This window comes from Leucopleurus acutus (genome assembly GCF_964270905.1).
Source record: "Leucopleurus acutus genome assembly, chromosome: 2".
Classification (NCBI taxonomy): domain Eukaryota; kingdom Metazoa; phylum Chordata; class Mammalia; order Artiodactyla; family Delphinidae; genus Leucopleurus; species Leucopleurus acutus.
In genome coordinates this window covers 167,517,061-167,541,042 of record NC_139143.1, presented here as the reverse complement: position 1 = coordinate 167,541,042, position 23,982 = coordinate 167,517,061, and the positions used below count along the sequence as shown (strand labels likewise).

The 23,982-nt window shown below is 48.5% G+C and overlaps 1 protein-coding gene across 4 annotated transcripts in view; it reads left to right on the top strand.

The window, feature by feature from the left end:
* Positions 1-6,616: 6,616 nt before the first annotated feature.
* The window catches only part of AZIN2 (antizyme inhibitor 2), a gene marked incomplete at both ends in the record, with an annotated part of 33,982 nt that continues 16,616 nt past the window's right edge, over positions 6,617-23,982 (top strand). The window contains 8 exons of one of the 4 annotated variants that reach the window (XM_082865651.1): positions 6,617-6,842; positions 7,507-7,680; positions 9,160-9,333; positions 18,574-18,746; positions 19,738-19,872; positions 20,667-20,832; positions 22,049-22,211; positions 23,376-23,488. In XM_082865651.1, coding sequence (XP_082721777.1) covers positions 7,576-7,680; positions 9,160-9,333; positions 18,574-18,746; positions 19,738-19,872; positions 20,667-20,832; positions 22,049-22,211; positions 23,376-23,488 — 1,029 coding nt within the window. Of the gene's footprint in view, positions 6,843-7,506; positions 7,681-9,159; positions 9,334-18,573; positions 18,747-19,716; positions 19,873-20,666; positions 20,833-22,048; positions 22,216-23,322; positions 23,489-23,982 lie in introns of those variants that run through there. The other 3 variants (XM_082865652.1, XM_082865653.1, XM_082865654.1) reach the window with 3 other exon arrangements.

Sequence of the window (23,982 nt, the reverse complement as noted above, 5' to 3'; positions counted from 1 at the left end):
CCATTCTACGCCCAGGTGGCTCTGGCGACAGCAGCTGGCCAAAGTGAGAATTTTCATTCGAGTATTTTTTATTTTTTTATTCGGTTGTTGTTGTTGTCGTTTTCTCAACACATTTGTCAGAGATGACTCAGGGTTGGCGAGAGATAGTGTGTGAATTCCTTAATTGTCACACCTTATTATTATTTTTTCACATATGTGTTCGGCCTAAAGGAGAGTGAAAATAAACATAAAGAAATCCAAAGTACCAAATTCAGTATCTTAGCATCCTGTCTGTCTAGGGAAGGGTTGCAACTGTAATTCCACACTCAGTCGACACACTCAAGCTCTGCCTCCTTGGTGCCCGGTCCCGGGCTGGGCTCTGAGGCACAGACTGGGCCTCTGTCCTGCCTGCTTCTGTGTCAGGGGACACAGACACCTCACTAATAACTAGAATTGGGGGGTTCCAAGGGCTGTGGTTCAGGGTCTGCTCCAACACGACTCTGGACTGCAGCATTTCAAGTTCCTCACCAGCGCACAGCCCTGAGTTTGGGTCTAGGCTCTACCACCTACCAGCTGTGTGACCTTGGGCAAATCACTCAGCCTCCCTGGGCCTCAGGTTCTTCCACTGTGAGACGAGAGTAATAATTCCCACCTTGCAGGCTTGCTGTGAGGATGGAGGAAATGTATGTAGCGTAATGGTGCCACTCACTAGCTGTGTAACCTTGAGCAGGTGTGTTAGTCTCTCTACCTTGCTTCCTGCTCTGTAATACCAGTAGCATGAACCTCATAGGGTTGTTGTGAGGTTAAAGGTTATATAAATCAAGGCTGCAGAATAGTAAATACTCTGGCAATGTTAGCTGCTATTGTTATTATTAAGCACACAATACAGTGCCTGGAGCACAGTAGATGCTCAGTAAATGGTGGCTGCTGTTAGTGCTTAGTTTCTATCTTAACGTGAGGACAGGTCTGACCTAACAGTGCCTAATGCTGCTTTCAGCTTCTGGTTTCTGGTTACTTCAGGGTCTCCATCTCACTGATGCCTTCAGGGAGTTTGCAGTGCTGACTTGGGGTTGGTGCCTTTTCTGCCAATCCATCTTGTGTCTGACTCTGAATTCCAGCCTCTCTCAGGTCTTCCTGCTGTTTGCACTTGGCTTGATCTTGAGGTAGGAGGTAAATGGGCTCCAGGCTAGACATTTACAACTGGCCTCCTGTTCACACTACCTGGGATGAGAAGAAGATGGGCTCCAGGCTAGACATTCATTACCAGCCCCCTGTTTACATTTCCTGAAGCAAGAGACAAACGGGCTCCAGGACTACATATTTATGACCGGACTCGTGTCCATATTTCAAGATCTGCACCTCGATATAAAAACCAGCCACAGAAATAGGGTAAATAACCAGACGGGACATTTTTATGGCAGGGACAGAGTGGGACTAAACCCTGTTAAAAGATCAATAGGTCATACATTTCCCACCCTTGGGCCAAGGGAAACATTGCACATGCGCAGAAAGGCTCCTTGGGGGTCAAAAAGGAGGGGCCACCACCCCATAACATGTGACGCTAAGGCCATCCCATAGGCCTCTGGGCTGTAATCCATCTTGGAAAAAAGCTGCGCACACATGTTAGAGAGGGTTCTAAGGCAGGTCAGGTGTGGAAAACGAAACCAGATAATTGGCCAAAGGTAAACAAAGACCCGGAAGATCTGCCCTATATAAAAGACTTCACCGCCTCCTTACTGCACTCCTCCTCATTAGGGAGGACGCCCACACCCTTGCTCTCCGGGTGTGCATCTCTGCCTTGCTTCTGTCGTAACTAAACAAACTGTGCTCTCCCACTTGTTGTTGCGCTATGTGTCTAATGATAAACTTTGTACCTGTTTTTACAGTTTTTGCCTCCGTGAGAAATGCATTTTTCACTGGGTGCAAGAGCCATGAGGTGTGGTGGCTAGGATTCCTGGTTTCCATCCAGGCTACCCAGGTTCAATTCCTGGGCAGGGAATTAAGATCTTACTTCATGCCACCACTCACTGCTGCCTCTCTGAGATCAATCTCAGCATTCTTTGTTCTGGAGTCATGCCCTCTTCCTGGGACCCATCTCACAAGCATAATGTCAGTCAGACGTTAAGTTAAGTCCCAGCTCTGTTACTCACTAGACAAAGGATTTAATCACAATTTTCTCATCTGTAAAATGGGACTAATGATGCCTATCTTGCAGGGTTGTCTAAAGATTAATTGCAATCATGCATTCAGCATGATGCCTGTCATACAGTGGGTGGTCAAAAAATGTTTGTTTACTTCTCTGTCACCTCTCCCTATGGAGTAAATCCCATAATCCTTCTGAACTGGTTTCTTTACTTTCTTCTTTACTATTTTGACTTTATTGGGGGTGGGAGGAAGCAACAATGTACTAGACTAAAGACATCTTCCTGTCTCCTTTGCAGCTAGGTGGCGCCATGTATCTATGTTTTGGCCAATGATATGAAAGGAAGTATTGGGTGCTGGTATGGTGTGAATTGTGTCCCCCCAAAAGATGAGTTGAGTTCTAACCCCCAGTATCACACAATATGACTCTATTTGGAAATAAGTCTTTATGCCAGTAATCTAGTTAAAATGAGGTCATTCGGGTGGGCCCTAATCCAATACGACTGAAGTCCTTATTAAAAGGGGTAATTTGGTCACAGAGACTGACATGTATACATAGAAGATGATGTGAAGACACAGGGAGAAGAAGATGGCCATGTGACCGGAATGATACAAGCTAAGGAATGTCAAGGATTGCCAGTGGACACCAGAAGCTAGAAGGGGCAAGGAAGGATTCTCCCCTAGAATTATCAGAGAGAGCATGGCACTGCCAACACCTTGATTTTGGAATTCTGGCCTCCAGCACTGTGAGACAATATATTATCTTAAGCCACCCAGTGTTTGGTACTTTGTTATGGCAACCCTGGGAAATTAACACGTGTGGAATCTGGGGGTGGCTGCTTTCTCCTCCCTGGAACGTGCAGGGTTGGTGTTTAAAATATTTAGCAATCAGTATGAAGATGGGCACTGATCAATCAGAAAGGACACTGGCCGTGAACAATTTTTCTGGTCACACTTGTGTGTACTGGTTAAATATTAGCCCTAAGAATGTGGCTGGAGCTCTTGCAGCCATTTTGGACCAGGAGGCTAGAAGCCAGTCAGTGAGGATGGCAGAGTTGAAAGAGAGGAGGCACCTTGGTTCCTGATGACCTTGTGGAGCTGCCATACCAGATTGGGACAGCCTCCCTCCAGTGTTGTACTACGTACATAGCAGAGTAAACCTGTTTGTTTATGGCTCTATTACTTTTGACTTTTCTGTTTTCCTCAGCCAAACCTAAATTTAACAGATATCCAATCTTACAAAGTACTGTGAAGCCCAAATAAATGATGAACAGGAAAGTATTTTACAAACTCTCCAGTTCTATGCACACGTAAGGCATTTTTGTTATTGCAGTGTTTGTGACTAGACTTATGATTAATTTAAGAATAGATTGGGGCTTCCCTGGTGGCACAGTGGTTGAGAGTCTGCCTGCCGATGCAGGGGACACGGTTCGTGCCCCGGTCCGGGAAGATCCCACATGCCGTGGAGCGGCTGGGCCCGTGAGCCATGGCCACTGAGTCTGTGTGTCCGGAGCCTGTGCTCCGCAACAGGAGAGGCCACAACAGTGAGAGGCCCGCGTAACGCAAAAAAAAAAAAGAATAGGTTGAAATTGACAGATATGATCCTGGTCAAAGATCAAAGACTCTTTGTCCTGCTTCAGCAACATGTTTTTGAGGGCTCTGCATGGCATCCATCGATAACAGTGGCATGAGAGACCAGCAGGAGAGGGGCCACCAGACTTTGGGCTGGATGCCAACAGGATGACTTTTTTTGAGCTGGGGCCTGAATGCTCAGCTACTGGTTGGCAGTTAAGCATGAAGGTTAAGGGTCAGGCCAGATGGGTTTAAATCTGAGCTCCACCCTTACTTGCTGTGTGACTCTGGATAAGGTACTGAACTTCTCTGAATCTCAGATTCCTTATCTGTAAAATGGGGATAATTATAGCCCTATGACATAGGGTTGTCATGGAGTTTCAGTGACATCACATACCCAGTAGGGAAAAAGATAAATCAACAGCTTATTTGTATCCAGTCCAGGAGACAGATTTTTCTGCTCTGACTACCAACCCTTGACAAATTACAAATGGACAGATTGGATTATGGTTTGTTTCTTTTTACCTTTAGCGATTCATTCAGTTAGCATACTGAATGTGCCTATGATGTGCCTACTATGTACCAGGTAATGAAAAGAGCTAGTGAGGCAGACTTAGACCATGGCATCCAAATAAAGGCAGCTCAAAGAATGACTTAAAGAAAAGTATAGCCAGTTTGTTTGGGTGCCTCTCCCATCCTCTTACTATCATCTTTTCTTGAGGGCTCCCTTTGAGGTTTCTGCCATGGCCATCCTTATCTACCCCCTCCCATTCAGTAGATGCTTATTCTTAGGAGGACTTCAGTCATTAATTCACACTATGGTGCAAATGACTACAGATCTCTCAAAGAATGGATCTCAAATGACGCCTCCTGTGAAGGTGACTGCCTACTGAAAGTCTGTTCCTAGCATAGAAAGCAAGAGTGTTCAAGGCAGAAGAGCCCAGAGAAATCATTCAGTCTGAGCCCTCTCAGTTCACAGGTGGAAATCAGGCCAGGCAGATGTGACCCTGGTCTCCGCAGGATGATCCAACAAAGGACTTCCAGCAGTTATGTGGCCAGGCTGGGTGGGGAGCAGAAAATGGCTCTTGCAGACTCCATGGTCACTGCTCTATACCATCTGTGTGCTGAAGATGCTTTGATTAGGTTGTGCAGGGTGCCCTAGGGAGATACTGATGCAGAACAAGAAGTGCCTCTGGCTTTCAAGAAGCCTACAGCCTGACAGGGGATATGAGCACATATGTAAGGCCAAAAGCTCTTTGGTCCCACTGATTTGAAATGCTGCCTTCATTGTGACCAAATTCTCCAATATGCACAAGACTGTTCTAAACTCTGTTCTGTTCTAGCACTGTCTTTTCCTGCACCAGCACCATGATGCTTTAAAGACCATAGCTTTATAAAATATCTTGATGTATTGTAGAAGACGTCCTCTTCTTTTTCAAGAATGTCTTGGCTGTTCTTGTACAATTACTGTTTCAGATGAACTTTTGTATTAGCTTTTGAGTAGCATAGATATTGAATCTTCCTCAGCACTCTTTTTTAAAAAAAATAAATAAATTTATTTATTTATTTTTGGTTGCGTTGGGTCTTCGTTGCTGCGTGAGGTGTTTCTCTAGTTGCGGCGAGCAGGGGCTACTCTTCGTTGTGGTGCACAGGCTTCTCATTGGGTGGCTTCTCTTGTTGCAGAGCATGGGCTCTAGGCACGTGGCCTTCAGTAGTTGTGGCATGCGGGCATACTTGCTCAGCGGTATGGGATCTTCCGGGACCAGGGCTCGAACCCATGTCCCCTGCATTGGCAGGTGGATTCTTAACCACTGCGCCACCAGAGAAGTCCCAGCACTCTTGTTTATGCCAGGCCCTGGGTGTTCTGAGGAGCCAGGCACTCAGTTGCTGCCCTTGGGAGCTCACAGACTAGCTGGGAAGTGTAACCAAACAAGACGTGTAAAGCAACAACAGGAATCTCAAGCTACGGGTAACAAAAGCCAAAAGAGTGAGGAGTCCACACAAATGTAAGTGCTGTGAGTTCCATTGTTCCTCTGGCTAGGGAAGTCATGGGAAGCTCAACAGGGGAGATGACATACTGGACTTTGATGAATGTGCAGGAGCAGGAGTTCAATAGGTATAAAAGAGAAGAAACGCTTTGAGTTGAGGAAGTCAGAGAACGCTTCTTGGAGAGGGAGACATTTTATTTGAGAGGTAAGAGTTTGCCAGATCCAGAAGATGGGATGAAGGGAGGGATTGCCCTGAGCTGGGAAAGCCACAAGAAGGATCTTTGAAGACATTTCATCTGGGTTTTGAGTTGGAGGATGCTGGAAGAGGCAATTAAATAAAAATGATTTTATTAGAAAAGTAAAACAAGGAGATGACATTTGACCTGGGCTTCCCGGGATGAGTGGGCAATTCACCAGATCAGAGAGGAGAGGCACCGTCGAGCTGAGGTAGTCACAGAAAAGGCTTCCCAGAGCAAATAAAAAACCTCCTGGCTTCCTGCCCACTCTCCAAGATCTAATATCCAGGAGCTAAGCGTCCCACCGCGTAGACGCTTGGGGTTCTGAGCTAGCAGGCCTGCAGTTGAGATTTCCCAGCGTAGGGTAGCGGCAGAGGGGTCTCTGTAGGACTGAGGATCACGTTTGCGGAGCCGGCTAGCAGGGTTGAATGCTTTATGTCGGAATCGACCAATGGGATGGTGGCACCCAGTTGCCAGGGCTACGGAGGGGGGGCCGAGCGGAGGAGGGGCCTGAGCGCCAGGGGCGGGGTCTGGGGGGCCTATATAAGTGAGCGCCGGGCGAAAGGCGGGGCGTGGCGTCCGTGGCTGCTGGGCGGGAGGGTGGCAGGCCGCGGCGCCCAAGCCGGAGGAAGCTAGCGAGCGGAAGCGCGGAGGTGCCGTTTCACTCGCTGGGGGGACCTATGGGTCGAAGCCGTGTAAATGCGTTTTAAGGCGAGTGCGGGGGAGAGGCTTGGGGAGCCTCGGGAGCGGGCGTTCTTGGCTCCAGTGCTGACCTGCTCCCTGGCCCCTCTTGTCTCCTCTCAGCGGGGGCCTCGGTTCCGCGGCTGCCACTCCTCCGCGGGGTGCTGCACAAGTTTCGAGGTCACCGGCGACCCCCCCCTAGCAGCGTGCCTGACTCTGGCCCCGCGAAGGAGCACGGGGCTTGGTAAGGGGGTTTGGGGGGGGCGGGACCTCGGCCCTGCACTCAGGAGGGCTCACCCGGACAGAACCTCAGCCTTCAGTTCTTGCCCGGGAGCCCTCGGCCATCACCCACCACGTGGAGCCCCCACGCACGCTTACCGTCCTAGCACGTCAGGACCAGCCCGGCCCCTCTTTACAAACGGTTAAACTGAGGCTCCGAGAGGGGACGGGGCGTACCCAGGGTCACGCAGCAGAGAGCGGACTCGAACCTCAGCTCTCAGGCTGAGACTCCTTGGTGGGACCACCTGCAGCCACTTTAGGTGGGCGTGGTCAGGATGGGGGGGGGTCACCTGGAAACTTCCCCACTCGGCTTTCCTGCTCTTTCTCTCTCATTCTTTCCCTTTAAACCCAAACCCTAATTTCAGAACTGGAAAGGATCTCCAAAACAATGCATCCATTTTACAGATGGGGAAACTGAGGCTCGGAGAGGCAGTGACATCTAGGCAGATAATGCCTTGTCCCAGTCCAGGATTCCTGATCGTCCTTCTCCTTCACTCCTCCCAGTGAACCTAAGCTCCCCAGGCTTGTGCTGGGGGCAGGGTGTGACAGGAGTGGGCGCCCTGGCCTGGGGAGGTGAGGGGTGCAGCTGACGCCAGCCCCCCAGCGGCCCCCTCACTCTCCTCCAGCAGTGTGTTGCATACTTTCTAAGGCGCCGGAGGCAGCGGCAGCTCCATCCAGCCCATCGGCTCCTCCTCGGCATGGCTGGCTGCCTGAGTGAAGCGGACTTCGTGATGGTGGAGGAGGGCTTCAGCACCCGAGACCTGCTGGAGCAGCTCACTCTGGGGGCCTCACAGGCCACCACGGTGAGGGCCTGGGAGTGGGGATGGGTCTTCTGTTCTCCCAGCAGGCTCAGCTGCCTCCTAGGGCCCACATCTGATTCTTTCACTTATTTGGTATTCATTCCTTTCTGTTTGTGAGAGACGTCTCATTTTTTCTCCAAATTCCTGGTCCTTGCCCCCATACCTGCCCCTCCTGTGTTCCCTGCCTTCATGAACAACACTACCATCATCTACGCAGGCCTCTAGGTCAGAAACCTGGGAGTCCTCACTGCCCCTCCCACACCTGGGCACCCCCAAACTCTGTGAATGCAGCCTCCTTGAATTACCCTTCAGTACGTTCTTCTGGGACCTCACCGTGTAGTTTAGGCCTCATCTCTCTAAAACTCCCTAACCTTTTCCCTGCCTCATCCCACCCCTTCCAACTCTATCACAGCCCTTCTCAAAATCAGAATTCTTGGGCAGTTTCCCACTCCCTACAGGGTCCAGGCCCCTCTGCCTTCACAGCCCCCTTCCTGGCTTTTCCCACGGTGTGTATTATGCTCCATCAGAGCTGAGCTACTCTGCTCGTATTTCCCGAGGATTCCATGGGCTCCATTATCACTCCTTTGCCCAGGCTGTTCCCTCTTCCCTTCTCCCAGCCTCTCTTGCCTCTTACCTATTTCTGCTCATTACTTATTACTCATCCGTGTCACCTTTTCCTGATTGCCCCAGGCAGGTTTTATACTTTCCTTCTCCATGGCCCCCTCTGCATTTTGTAGAAACTCCTGCTTAGCATTGATTGAATGGGCTTGTAATTGCTTAAGGGGTTCTTTTGCAGGCCCAAGCATACTTAGCATACTTGCATAGGTATGCTTGGTCAGACACCAGGGGGGGCATCAGTAAAAAAGTGTTGCATAAAAGGGAAACTGAGTCCCAGAAAAGGTTTAATTAATGTGGTCTCACCAATGGCCTCATATGTGTTCAACCCTCAGTAAACAGCTGTCCTCAGGCATGGGTTGCAGTAGCAGTGGGACTACTTCAAGTCTTCTTTGAACACCTAAATCTGAAAGGCAGTGGCTGTAGGCTGTGGGTCTTCAAGGAATTTATCTTTTTTTCTGGAGAAAACAGTTGTCTATATACACAGAGTTCTGATACTTTGGAAGCATGTGCAAAATGCAGTGGGAGCATTAAAGGTGGAGTTGCCTTATTGGTTTGGGGGAAGGTGGCATTTCAGCTGGAACTTGAAGGTGGATTAGGAACTTGCCAGATACAAGTGGGGGAAGGATATTCTGTATGGAGGACATGGTGGGAATAAAGGCTGGGAGGTGGAAAATGATCTAGGATAGAGCTGGAGTTTGAGCTGAAGTGAGGGCAGGGACTGGAGCTGGATCACAGAGCCTCGAATGTCCTGTAGGCTTGGGGATCCCCAGAGAATTTTAGAGCAGGGTACTTGGGAGGACCGTGAATGGCACGCACTAGGAGGAAGCTGGGTGGGGTCTCATATTCACCCTTCTTGTTGTGCAGGAAGAGGTCGCTGCCTTCTTTGTGGCCGACCTGGGAGCTGTAGTGCGAAAGCACTTCTGCTTTCTGAAGTGCCTGCTGCGAGTCCGACCCTTTTACGCTGTGAAGTGCAACAACAGCCCGGGTGTGCTGAAGGTTCTGGCCGAGCTAGGACTGGGCTTCAGCTGTGCCAACAAGGTGAGCCCCTGCCCCCCACCTGCACACTGACCCTCACTGCCTACTGAACACCCACATGGCCCGGCTGCAGCTGCTGTGGGTGGACCTGGGGAAGCAGGAGTGACCTGTAATTGGCCCCTGCCCTCTGGGAAGGGCCACCACATGCAAGGGGTGTAAGGGTTGAGGGTGGAATTTGCCAGCCTTGAAGTTCCACATTGGAACCACGTGTGACCCTGGGTAGGTGGGTCACCTTTTTAATGGAGATTTTCAAACTTCTTGGCATAGAGCTATATGTGATATTCTTCTAATTAAAACAAAACAAAAACACCGTCTTATCATTGGTTTTATTTTTTTCTTTTATAATATTAATAACGTGTGACTGTACATTTTCTTAACTAATCCTTATAGAATTTTGTTGTTGCCAGTTCTGCTGCCTTTCTGATTTGATTAATGCTGTTGTCTTAATTCCCTCCTGCTCTCTTTAGATTTGTTTATTACTGTCATTCTCTATTCATTGAACTCTTGCAATGTGCTAGACACTGTTCTAGGTAGGGCTGGCAATACAGTGTTGAGTAAAACAGACTCTGTTGTCCTTGAGTTGAATGCACGGCTTATCTATTTCCATTCTGTTCTTACTTGAGAAGTCTTTTAGCTATAAAGGTTCCTCAGAGTACAGCTTTGGACATAGTTATTCATTCAGCAACATTTATTGAGCACCTACTGGGGGGTCAAGTACTTTTCTAGGTGGGGATTTAGCAAGTGAACAAAACAAAAAAAGTCCCTTCGTGGAGCTTGCTTTCTAAAGAACAAACAAGTGAAACAATGAAAGTCTATGGTATTTTAGATGGTAAATGCTGTGGAGAAAATTAAAGAGGGAAAGGGAAGTAGGGAAGAGACATGGATGTCGGGAAAGAGGATTGTACTTTTAGATGGTTTGGCCAGGGAAAGCGTCACTGAAATTTGAACACAGATCTGAATTTGAACAAAGATCTGAAGGAAGCAAAAGATCCAAGCCAGGTGGATAACCAGGGGAAGAGCATTCCAGGAAGAGGGACCAGCAAGTGCAAAGGTCCTGAGGTGGGAGCAAGCCTGTGGGCATTGGTTTGTGATATTGTTATTACAGTTATTTAAAAATGTTTAGTAATGATTGTTTTGAGGGGGAATCCCTTTTAAACCCTGGTCAGCAATATAGCTGGGTGTTGTGCGGAGGATTCTAGAAAGGGATCTGGAGGAGACAGGAGGAGAGCTCATCTGGGTAGGAGGCTGGAGGGATTCCAAGTGGGAGAGAGGTGCATACCATGGTGGACGGTTGGAACGAGCAGGTTCACCTTTATCAGAGACGCATGTTAGTGTCCTTATTGGTAGGTGAGTCTCCCTGATGTCACCCGTGAAGCCCCTTTGCATCAGCTCTTGTTTTGCACACCTGGTTTCATGCATGCCCCACATAAAGCCCCATGGAGTGCCTAGGAGAAGAGATTGCCATTTTGCAGTTGAGGAACTGGGGGTCAGCTTCACACAGCTTGCTGGTAGCAGAGCCAAGATTGCCCCCTGCAGCATGCCGGGTCTCTGCTCTGACCGAGGAGGAAGGGGACCCTTTTCCATAACCCTTGGTCTAGGGGTGAAGAACAGGACCCAACCTCACTGACTAGAGTCCTCTGCTTCCGGAAACCCAGAGGTGGGGCCCTGTGCTGGCCCTCAAGCCTCAGGACTGGCCTCCAAAGGGCAGAGTTGTGGGGTGTAGGGCTTGAAGTCGGGGGGGGGGGGCGGATGTTTGCTGAGGGCTCCTGTTGTGTCATGTGCTTCGCCAAGCGTTTTCTGTACATGATCTCATTTGACTCTTGAAACAACCCTGTGAGGTAATTATTATCACCGTGATTTTGACAACATCCCCATGAGGAAGCAGTTAGTGTATGAGGCAAGGAGGCACAGAGGTTTGAGGGATGCCCTGGGAAGGGGCCGCTTGAGTATGGCAAGGGGTCTCTGACTTTATCACTGCTGTCTTTGCCAAGATCCCTGGGGAGGGGATGGCAGAGCTGAGACCCCACCCGGTAGGTGGGATCATGTGGCCCTTGGGTGCATTTCCTGAGAGGTGGCACAGCTTTTCTTGGAAGGCCAAGGCTGCCCTCTTCTGGTTGGTTGGAGCTGGTGGCCACGCTGTACAGCACCATGCTTTGGCGGCCACTGACCTAGGGTCAGGCATGAGCTGGGGCTCGGTGTACAGATATGCATCAGACAGGCTCCAGGGTCAAGAGCACCAGCCACGCCTTACACGGGGCTCTGGTCCACCCACCCACCTTCCCAACGACCTTATGTCATCTCTCTTACCCCATCCCTTGCCCTCTCTGGCTGTCTCCCTCAGCATCCTCCCATCTTAAAATGCCTTCTCTGGACACCACATCGTCCCCCAGCCCAATCCCTCGCTCCCTCTTCGTGGCCAAACTGAGTTGTCTACACTTGCCTGTCTGCAGTCACTTGTCTCTTTCCCTTAGCACCCAGTCCTTAAGCCACTGCTTCCCGACCTCCACTCATCATTCCAAGGAATCTCCTCTTGCCAACGTCCCCAGCAATCTCCAGGATCCAGTGAGCACTTTATTCTAGACATTCATTTTGAATTATTCAAATAATATGTTGATTCATCTGCAAAAAAAAAAGTAGAATGTCAGCTTTATGTCTCCAGAGATAATCAACATTCTGAGTTTGGTGGCCACATGGTATTTGAAAAGTACTTACAAATATGATCCATAGGAAACCTACAAAATATCTTGTGATTTTGTAACAAAATATAAGATGTTCATGTGGTAGGTGTTGTGCCACATAGCTTTATTTTTATTTTTTAAAATAAATTTATTTATTTATTTATTGGCTGCGTTTGGTATTCATTGCTGCGCGTGGGCTTTCTCTAGTTGTGGCGAGTGGGGCTACTCTTTGTTGCGGTGCGCGGGCTTCTCCTTGGGGTGGCTTCTCTTGTTGCGGAGCACGAGCTCTAGGAGCACAGGCTTCAGTAGTTGTGTTGCGTGGGCTGTAGAGCGCACGCTCAGTAGTTGTGATGCACTGCATGGGCTTAGTTGCTCCACGGCATGTGGGATCTTCCCAGACCAGGGCTCGAACCCGTGTCCCTTGTATTGGCAGGTGGATTCTTAACCACTGCGCCACCAGGGAAGTCCCTTACAGTAGCTTTAAGCTCAGCAGATTTTGGAGATGTGTCCATGTTGATGCTTTTAGACCTTGTAGGGGGCACTCCTTGGTCCTCCTAGCTTTTGATCTCACCATGAAAAAGTGTGTGTGTGTGTGGTGGGAACACTTAAAGTGAGATCTACCCTCACAAATTTTTAAGTGTTTAATAAGGAATTGTTAAGTATAGGCAACATGTTGTACAGCACATCTCTAGAACTGATTCCTCTTGCAGAACTGACACTTTATACCCATTGAGTAGTGACTCCCCATTTGAAACATTCTTTTTTTTTTAGTATTTTTTAAATTTTTAAAAAATATTTATTTATTTTATTTTTGGCTGTGTTGGATCTTTGTTGCTGTGTACGGGCTTTCTCTAGTTGCAGAGAGCGGGGGCTACTCTTCGTTGCGGTGTGCGGGCTTCTCATTGTGGTGGCTTCTCTTGTTGTGGAGCACGGGCTCTAGGCACTCAGGCTCAGTAGTTGTGGCGCACGGGCTTAGTTGCTCTGCAGCATGTGGGATCTTCCCAGACCAGGGCTTGAACCCGTGTCCCCTGCATTGGCAGGCGGATTCTTAACCACTGCGCCACCAGGGAAGCCCTAAATTTAGTTTTTAAATTTATTTTTTATTGAAGTATAGTTGAATTACAATTTTGTGTTAATTACTGTTGAACAGCAAAGTGACTCAGTTATACATAATATATATTCTTTTTCATATTCTTTTCCATTATGTTTTATCAAAAGATACTGAATAGAGTTCCTGTGCTATACAGCAGGACCTTGTTTATCCATTCTATATATACCAGTTTCCATCTGCTAATCCCAAACTCCCAATCCATCCCTCTCCCACCTCCCTCCCCCTTGGCAACCACCAGTCTATTCTCTATGTCCCTGATTCTATTTCTGTTTCATAGATAGGTTCATTTGTGTCATATTTTAGATTCCACATGTAAGTGATTATCATATGGCATTTGTCGTTCTCTTTCTGACTTACTTCACTTGGTATGATAATCTCTAGTTGCATCCGTTGAAACACATTCTTTTTTTTTTTTTTTTTTCCGGTACGCGGGCCTCTCACTGTTGTGGCCTCTCCCGTTGCAGAGCACAGGCTCTGGACGTGCAGGCTCAGTGGCCGTGTCTCACGGGCCCAGCTGCTCCGTGGCATGTGGGATCTTCCCGGACCGGGGCACGAACCCATGTCCCGTGCATCGGCAGGCGGACTCTCAACCACTGCACCACCAGGGAAGCCCTGAAACACATTCTTTTTAAAAACACAGGCCTAGCCTAGGATATTGTGGGTTGGGTTCCAGACCACTACAGTAAAGTGAAGATCACAATAAAGTGAGTCACACAATTTTTTTGGTTTCCCGGCACATGTAAAAGTTATGCTTACACTATACTGTAGTCTATTAAGTGTGCAATAGCATTATGTCTAAAAAAATACTTGAAGTAAAATGTACATACCTTAAGTAAAAAATATTTTCTTGCTAAAAAAAAGCTGACCATCATCTGAGCCATCAGCGAGTCGTAATCATTTTGCTGGTGGAGGGTCTTGCCTCCATGTTGATGGCTGCCGACTGCTCAGGGCGGTGGTTGCTGAAGTGTGGGGTGGCAGTTTCTTAAGAGAAGACTCTTCCTTTCACTTAAATACCTAGAGGTCATTGTAGGGTTATTAACTGGCCTAATTTCGATATGGTTGGGTTGTTGTATGTCAGGGAATAGGGAGGCCCAAAGAGCGGGAGGGAGATGGGGAATGGCTGAGGGGTGGAGCAGTCAGAACAGACATTTATCCATTAAGTTCACGGTATGGGCATATGGGCGTGGTTCTTGGCACCCCAAAACAATGACAATAGTAACATCAAAGATCACTGATCACAGATCACCAAAACAAATACAGTAACACTGAAAACATCTGAAATATCACAAGAATTACCAAAATGTGACACAGAGACATGAGGTGAGCAAACACTGCTGGGAAAATGGTGCCAATAGACTTGCTTGATGCAGGGTTGCCACAAACCTTCAATTTGTAAACATCGCAATATCTGCAAAGCACAAGAGAGTGAGGCGAAATAAAATGAGGTATGCTTGTACTCAACAACACGTGCTCTTGGTTTTAAAGACTTTAGAAACATATCCAGTGAAAGTGGACGCTGCTGGGAGCCTGCTCCACCCTCCTGGGGTGCCTCTGACAGTGGAGAGGTCTCCTTCTGCACAGATGTGAATTGCAAGACAGGGTTTGCTTTGACAGGAATGGCATAAGAACCTCTGCGTTGTTCTGCCTCTTCTGGGGACGCTCTCTCCTCCCCTCCGTCCTGTACCGGCTCTTCCTGCTCTCTAGCTGGGAGAGCTCCTCTGGATTCTGGCTCAGGCTCCCTTCTCTTATAAACTCTCTGTCTTCGTAGGGGATTTCATCTCCTCGCATGGCTTCAAATACCCCTAATATGCCACCACCTCCCCTGTTTTGATCTCCAGCCCAGACCCTGTGTATCCAGGTGCTGACCTGTTGCCACACGATGCCTGGAACCCAGTGTGTTCAAATGCACTCATGATCTTCCCCTCGAGAGGGGCCCCTGGGTCTGCTGGGCGAGGAGTCCCCCCCCAGACATCTAACCCCACATCCCCATGTGCAGTCCCTCACCAAGCTTGCCAGCCATGCCTACAGATGTCACCACCCCCCTTTCTCTGCAGCCTGTCCTGTTTTCCAGGGAGGTTGTGACTGTCTCCCAGAATTCTAGGCCCTTCCTTGGTCCATTTTCACACGGTAGCCAGAGTGACATGCATTTAGACCTTGCATTCAAAATGCCCATCTGATCATGTCCTTTTCCCTCTTGAGACCCCGCAAACTGTTTCCCACCACTGGCAGGGTCAGATATAAATCACATCAGCCTTCTTGGTCTCCCTGTTGGCTCTGCCTGCATCCCTCCAAGCTCATCGTCCCCCACCGTGGTCACCCTGCCCAGGCCACCCCAGCGTTCTCTGTTCCTCCCTCAGGCTGAGTACATTCTTGCCTCAGAACCTCTGCACAGGCCACTTCTCCTGCCAGAAACATTCTTTCCTTCCCTTTCAGCCTGGCCCAGGCCTCCTATGGGGCTCAGCTTAAATTTCCTTTTTTTTTTTTTTAAATTGAAGTATAGTTGATTTACAGTACTGTGTTAGTTTCAGGTGTACAGCAAAGTGGTTGTTATACATATATATGTATATATTATATTCCTTTTTCAATTCTTTTCTATTATAGTTTATTATAAGATACTGAATATAGTTCCCTGTGCTATACAGGAAATCCTTGTTGTTTACCTGTTTTATATGCAGAAGTATGCATCTGTCAATCCCATCCTCCCAGTTTATTCCTCCCTCCCTTCCTTCCCCTTTGGAAGCCATAAGTTTGTTTTCTACCTCTGTGAGTCTGTTTCTGTTTTGTAAATAAACTCATTTGTATCATATTTTAGATTCTACATATAAGTGATATCATATGGTATTTGTCTTTCTCTGACTTATTTCACTTAGTATGATAATCTCTAGGTCCATCCACATTGCTGCAAATGAAAGAATTTCATTTTTATGGCTGAGTAATATTCCATTGTGTGTGTGTGTTTGTGTGTGTATATATATATATATATATATATATATACACACCACATCTTCTTTATCCATTCATCTGTTGATAGACACTTAGGTTGCTTCCATGTCTTGGCTATTGTAATGGTGCTGCTATGAACATTGGGGTACATGTATCTTTTCAAATTAGAGCTTTTGTCCTTTCCAGATATATGCCCAGGAGTGAGATTGCTAGATCATATGGTGACTCTATTTCCAGTTTGTTAAGGAACCTCCATACTGTTTTCCGTAGTGGCTGCACCAATTTACATTCCCACCAGCAGTGTAGGAGGGTTCCGTTTTCTCCACACCTCCTCCTCAGCTTAAATTTCTGACCTTCAGAAAACTGTCTGTCACCCCCTCACATCCAGGTTTCCCCATCCCACGTTCTCTAGTATCCTGTACTTTTTCTCCATGGCTCTTATCCATTTGTAATCCTATTATTATTCAGTGTTCATTCATTCCTCCCCTTCTTTCCCATCTGCCTGAAACCTCCACAGGGTCAGAGACCCTGTCTGCTTTACTCACCACTTGTTTTCATTAGCACCTGTCTCAAAGCCTGGCAACTCAGTAGATGCTCGAGATACACTTGCCAATTCAACATCAAGGTGTCTTCTCCACTGAAGTGCTGTGGTTAAGAGCTGGTGTGCTAAAGTCGGACGGTCCTGGGTTAGAATTATAGCAGTGCCACTTGTAAGCCGTGTGACTTTGGACAAGTCACTTAAGGCCTCTCTGAGCCTCTGTTTCCTGCCTCATAAGATTAATATGGCGATGAAATGAGAATGTCTATAAAATATTTAATGCAATGGCTGGCATACAGTAATCCTTTAATGAATGACAATGGTTATTATTTAAATAATTTTAATCAAAGCTAAACCACAGGTCCCCAAAGTGTTACCATTGCTGCTTCCTCTCACCTCTTGGGTGAAGCAGGGAGCGAAACCACATTTTCATAACTGCTCAGACGTGGGGTCTTTGGAAGCAAGCTGTGATGACAGCAGTTCCAGCTCTGGAGGTGGGCCTTTGTGTCTCCCTCTGCTACTCACTGGCTGTGTCACCAAGGCAAGTGGGTTTCTTTGAACTCAGTTTGTCCTCTGTAAAATGTGGCCGATAAATATTTCATAGGATAGTTATAGGCATTGCATGAGATAATGCACATAAATACCTCGTGCTGAAAAGTTGCTACATTAAAATTACAGTCTTATTACAAACTTGGGATGGCTGAAGATGGCCCTGTGTCTCCTACCGTGCTTCCAAACTGCCACCTTCTTAATCATGGAGGGCCAGGCTTGAATTTGAAAGTTGGTTCTGCCTCCTACTTGCTCCATAGCCTCTCTGAGCATGTTTCCTTCTCTATAGAATGGAGCTAATACCATCTGCTGACGTATTGTAAGGAGTAAATAAAAGAGTGCGTCTAAAGCAAGGGTTGGAGACTTCCCTGGCAGTCCAGTGGCTAGGACCCTGTGCTTCCACTGCAGGGGGCACGGGTTTGATCCCTGGTCGGGGAGCTAAGATCCCGCAAGGTGCGCGGCGAGGCCAGATAAATAAAAATACATACATATACACATAAATAAGTAAAGCAAGGGTTGGCAAACAATGGATGGTGGAACTTGTAGAGTTTTATTGGACCACAGCCATGCTCATTCACTTATGCATTACCTGTGGCTGCTTTGGTGCTACAAAGACATTTGAGTAGTTGTACAGAAACTATACGGCCCACAAAGCCTAAAGTATTTACTCTCCGGCCCTTCATGGAAAAAGTTTGCCAACACCTGATGTAAAGCCTCTCATTCAGTGCCTGCTTGTGGAAGGCGCTGTGAGCACGGTTGCTTTCGCCATCATCATCGTCATCGTCTGGATCATTAATGCAGCAATCAGGTGGAGGAAGAGGTGAGGAAGAGGAGGCCCTGTGGGGCAAGGGCCTTGCTGGAGCCGCCCGGCACCATGCCATGCACAGAGCAGGTGTCTGGATGTTGGATGTCCTGTGTCAAAAAGACTATTGGTCTGGTGAACTTTCTAATACATCAAGTGATAGTCTCTAAACATTTAAATCTGCCAGGAAAATGTGTCAGAAACCTGTTTTCAGGGCTACCATGAATCTGTAGAGTGCCTTTGTGTGAATTAGAAAATGTATCCCTTCCTTAAGACACTTAATTGTTGTAAATAAATGTACTGATTTTGTTAGGGCAAGATGCTTTACTGTTAGGAAGTCATAATAAACATACAAATCTACCATGTATTCTCTGAACGGGACCCCTCCCTCCCTAGGATTGTGCAGTAAACCACCCACACAGCTGTACATGGCAGCCCTGCCTGTCAGTGGTGAACCAGCGTGCATACTGATTTTTGTATACCTGTTGTCTAAAAGTGAGGCCCACTTTTTATGGACCTCCCCAGGCACAGCTATGACTTTGCCCCTCATCTGTGCTTCCTTGGCCTCCGTGGGCCCAGCAGGCTCTGGTGCTTCCTCACCACCACCTTTGGGATCCCACAGGCAGAGATGGAGTTGGTCCAGCATATTGGTGTCCCCGCCAGTAAGATCATCTACGCCAACCCCTGTAAGCAAATTGCACACATCAAGTATGCTGCCAAGCATGGCGTCCGGCTGCTGAGCTTTGACAACGAGATGGAGCTGGCAAAGGTGGTAAAAAGCCACCCCAGTGCCAAGTAAGCTGAGAAGCACTCGTGGGAGGCTGGGCTGCGTGTGAGGGCAGAGGGAGTGGGAGGAATGGGGCCGGGGCTGAGGACCCTGCCTTGGACCCGGCCAGAGTCACAGGAGGTTGGGGCAGGCACTCCTGGACTGGACCCAGGATGCAGAGCCTGAGTAGGACAGAGGTAGAAATGATGGATTACAGGCCAGGCAGAGCAAAGCCCACGGTACTACGGAGGTCAAAGTCACGGCAGAGGAAGCAAGAGGGGGTGGTGGTTTCACAGAGGAGGTGGCATTTAAGGAGGGCCTTGAGGGGTGACCAGCATCTGGGGAGGGCATAAACAGGGTGTCAGAGTGAACTGCGTGAGCAAACGCATGGAGGCCAGAAGCAGCATGGGGCATTTGAGGGATAAGCAGAAATTTGATGTGGCTGGAACATACCATGTGCAAGGGGGGAAGGAGAAGTGAATGATGCTTGTCACAGGGCAGGGACCCCAATGCATGTGGGCTTTGGGAGGGGTCAGAGCTGGACATCTTGCTCAGGCTGTGCCTCTCACCTGGTCACTGGACACCCTGGGGAGCCAGGTGGCGGGCCACTCTAGTTCACCCAAAGCAGCTTCCATTTTGTCTGTTTTACATATTGGGGATATCGGGGTTCTCAGTAAGACTGTGTTTAAAAAATGGTCCCCCCGATACAAGAGAAGTTGGAAAAGCCTGGCTGGTGTTAAGGCTGATTCGGAGAAGTGGGGCTGCCCAGAGGAGAACTGGTGAGGTTGGGACCAGGGCAGGGGCCCCAGGGAAGGGCCCAGGGACATTGAGGGAATGGACTGGACAGGACTCAGAGGCTGACTGGCTGTGCAGGGAGAGGAAGGGGTCCAGGGGCTTGTGGGGTTGGGTAGCTCTGAGCCATGAGGGTTCACGCCTCTTGACTTAGAGAAGGCTTGGTCGGGGGCGGGGTGGGGGGGTGAGGCATGGCGCCCCCTGCAGAGGTGCTGCGTGTCTCCTCAGGATGGTTCTATGCATTGCCACCGATGACTCCCACTCCCGGAGCCGCCTGAGCCTCAAGTTCGGAGTGTCGCTGAAATCCTGCAGACAACTGCTTGAAGATGCCAAGAGGAACCACGTAGAGGTGGTGGGTGTGAGGTGAGTGCCCAGAAGCCCCGCCATCACCACCCACGCCCACTGCCCACTGCCTCTTTTCCCAGGACTTAATCAACTCTGTGTGAGACCTCCCTCAGGGTCTCCAAGGAGGGCCTGTCCCCGGGCCTAGAATTCTGCCATTTGAGAGCTTCCTCCCTTTGGAAAGAAGTTTTGGAGTGACCCACTGCCCCAACCCCACAGTCTGCAGAAGGTCCTGTCCCAGGAGGTTCCAGGGGGGACCTGGCTTTGCAGGAGTTTCCCAGCCTGAGGCCAAAGGTCATCCTGGCACACCTTGGCTGTGCCTCTTTTCTGGTAGGGGATATGGAAGAAGCAAGAACTATGACCTAACAATATAGCTTTCCTTTTTTTTGGACTTAGGATGGCCAGGCACTTTGCTAAATGCTTCATGGACACTATCCCATAACTGTGGGATCTTATGCCCACTTTATAGATGGGGAAACTGAAGCACAGCTTGTCAGACTGCTGAGTGAGATGTACATCAGATCTGGCTGAATCTGGGGCCCTAGCCCTCACCCCAGAAGGCTCAGCCCCAGGGGCAGCATGGAGGGATGGGGGGGGGGCGCCAAGTGCCAAGGGACCTTGGATCTAGTCTCCTGTCCACTCCTCACTTGCCACATGGCCCTTGGCAGCCCATTTAACCTGTTATGCCCACAGTCACTACATCTGGAAAATGGGCACAGCCTCCAGTGTGCTCGGCCAAGGTTGCTCCTGGCTGGGGCTGAGGTGGTGGTACTTGGGCCCCTGTGTGTAAGCCGAGGCTCTTCCTCCCTTCCCAGTTTTCACATTGGCAGTGGCTGTCCTGACCCTCAGGCCTACGCTCGGTCCATCGCAGACGCCCGGCTTGTGTTTGAAATGGGTGCTGAGCTGGGCCACAGGATGCACATCCTGGACCTTGGCGGCGGCTTCCCTGGAGTGGAGGGCGCCAAAGTGAGATTCGAAGAGGTAACCCTGGGATCGCAAGTGTCACACTGGGCTGGGTGGGGGTGGGGATGGGGGCAGGGAGGGTTATAATGATCCCAGGAAGCTCACTGTGAGTGGGTCCCATGTGCTACGTGCTGTGCTTAGTGCTTTACCTGGATTATTTTATTATTAACCCTGTGTTACAGCTGAGCAAACTGAGGCTCGCAGACGTTAACTTCACTTCCTGAGTCCATGGAAGAGCTGGCTGCGCACCCAGCTCTGTCTGACTCCGTCCATGCACCTATTTGAGGCTTAACCAGGCCATATTTGCATAAGTCATAAGGCTTTCTGAGGGTCTGGGTGTGCCCTATTCACCCTCCGGCGGACTGATGAGAAGTCAAGTGGGCAGGGGAAGGAAAAGCCAACCTTCTGTCCACTCCTAGTCCGTCTGTCTCCTTCCCATCTGGAAGGTGAAATCAGGAAAAACGTGTCATTGCAATCCCAACTTGAACCACTAGGGGTCGCTTTTTCTTAGTATGTGCCTGGTCCTGGAATATTCACATCTTGGAACTGAATTTAAGAAAATAATACGTGATGGACACTAAGAATTAGCTTCAAAGATGAGCATTGCAGCATTCTTCATAACAGAAGTCCAGTGGACTTCCTTGGTCCCTATAGCTCTCATGGATTGGTTAAATTATGGTATATTCTTATGGTGAAAACATTTACACACATGGGGAGGTCATTCAGTATATTGAGTGAAACAGTTTATAAAAACATATATACTTATAGCCCTATCATGTTTATAATAAAAAAATCAGGTTTTTAGGTTTGTATAAAAAGGAATTAAAGGAGCTACTCCAAAAAGTTAACACTGATTAGGTTAATCTGGGTAATAGAATTAGGGCTGACGTTGACCTTCTTTTTCCTTCTCTGTAGTTTCTATTTTAAAAATGTGTTATTTAGCATATTGGTTATTTAGGAAAGAAAAATCCATGTCAGGGCTTCTGGAATCTGAGTACCAAGTCTTAGATTAAGAGTGTCTTTTCCCATTGTAGGGTCATTGAAGGGTGATTTACACAAGTGTGAGGGTCTTGACCCAACTCTGTCTCTGCCTACCTTCTTGTCCAGCTGTCTGTGGTTACCAGCTGGGGTAACCTGAAATCAAAGAAGCTTTCAAGAAATAGACTTGGAGCTGCAGCAAGTCTTCAGCATAAACCCCACATTTCAAACATGTAATTGTCCCCCATCCTCTCAGATTTCTTCTGTGGTCAACTCAGCCTTGGACCTGTACTTCCCGGAGGGCTGTGGTGTGGACATCCTTGCCAAGCTGGGGCGCTACTATGTGACCTCGGCCTTCACCTTGGCAGTCAGCATCATCGCCAAGAAGGAGGTTCTTCTGGAACAGCCTGGCAGGGAGGGTAGGTGCCAGGTGGGCAGCGGAGCCCCATTCTTCCCTAAAGCCAGGGACAGTGGCTGGCTGAGTCGGGTCTGTTTTTAAGGGGAGGGGGAAGCTGGAAAATGGGTCCTTGCTTTAGGGAAGTTTACAATCAAGTATTCTCACCCCAAGACACTCTTTAGCATCTTTTTTTTTCCTATGCATGTTTATATTTTATGAAGATTGAAATCAAAGCAACCTTAGGGAGAATAGATGCTTTATTAACCCTATTGTACAAATGAAGAAATTGAGAACCAGAGAGAATACAAGTGAATTGCTTAATTGCTAGTAAGTGGTAAAGCCTGCATTTCACCCCTTGTTTGTCTTCTCTCCAAAGTACAGGCTCTTACTCACCCTACTGCTTCTCACAACATATTGAAAGTAATTAATGACAACTTATATTTGTCTAAGCCCACTTTATAGACGACAGAATGTAGGCATGGAGAGGTTGAGTCACTAGCCCAAGGTCACACAGCTAATAAGGGGCAGTGCCAGGATTCAAGTCCAGGCTGGGCTGACTCAAGGCTCCTCTGTCCACACTGCCAACATCAGCGCTCTTCCCTGACCTTCCAGATAGATCAGTCGTCCCAGCAGCCTCTTGAGTGAGAGGTCTGACTCTGATCTTGGGGCTTTTTTCTCTGCTCTGGGACCCCCAGGCACGAGAGCCTGAGGTCAGTGTGCTCTTCCTCGGAGAGGGGTGGTGGGCTCCAGGTGGAAGGTCTTCTGTGTGTGTGTGTGTGTGTACGGATGGAATTCCGGCCTCCTTTACACATCTGGGGGATTATACTTTCTAGTCCAGCCGGGAGACCTGGCTTCTCATTCCAGCTCATGCGCTGCCCCATCGTGTGCCTCTGAGCAGGTGGCTTAACCTCTTGGGGTCTTGAGTTTGGGTGGGCTGCTCTTCTGCCTTTGCTGGGGCATTGAGGGGCTCAGATGCAGTCGGGGAGTGTGTCCTGGGCAGGGTTGCTCAGCTGCAAGGTGTTTCCAACACAGTAGTGAACCTCCTCTCACAGGAGGAGGCTGGCCACCTCATAGCTGAGGAAGGGGCAGCCCTCTTTCTTCAGTAGCTTGTCCCCTTGCTGAGCCTGCCACAGTTCCAACCCCTCATGTGCTGCTTGTGCTGCCCCGCCCCCTCCCCTCCCTGCAGAGGAAAACGGTTCCGCCCCCAAGACCATCCTGTACCAACTCAGTGAGGGCGAGTATGGAATCTTCAACTCAGTCCTGTTTGACAACACCTGCCCTACCCCCATCCTGCAGAAGGTGAGCCTACCCCACTGGGCCTGTTTTCAATTGGGTGGGTGCATTTAAATAACATTTGTGTGTGTGTATTGTTATCTAATTTAAAAAAACTAAAACATTCATTGTGGAAAACGGACAATAGGAATAAAGAACGTTATCACCCATAATTCCACCACAGAGACTCTTTGAACATTAGATTTCTTTTCAATCTTTTAAAAAATGTATTATACTTTTTTCCCATAAAGTTGGGATCATATCAATTTGTAACCTGATTTTTTTCCCACTTAATATGGGGTGTTGCTCTTTGCATGCCATTAACCAATCTTTGACAACACGCCTCTTGATGACTACATAATATTTTAGCCAATCTAACTCTAGTGATTGTCCATTTGGTTTCCTGATTTTGAGCTTTGTGGGTCTATCTTGACATCCATCTCTGATCACTGCTCTGGGATAAATTCCTAGAAGTAAAAATTCATCTTTAATGAGTTTTCCATGTTAACAAGGGAATAGGA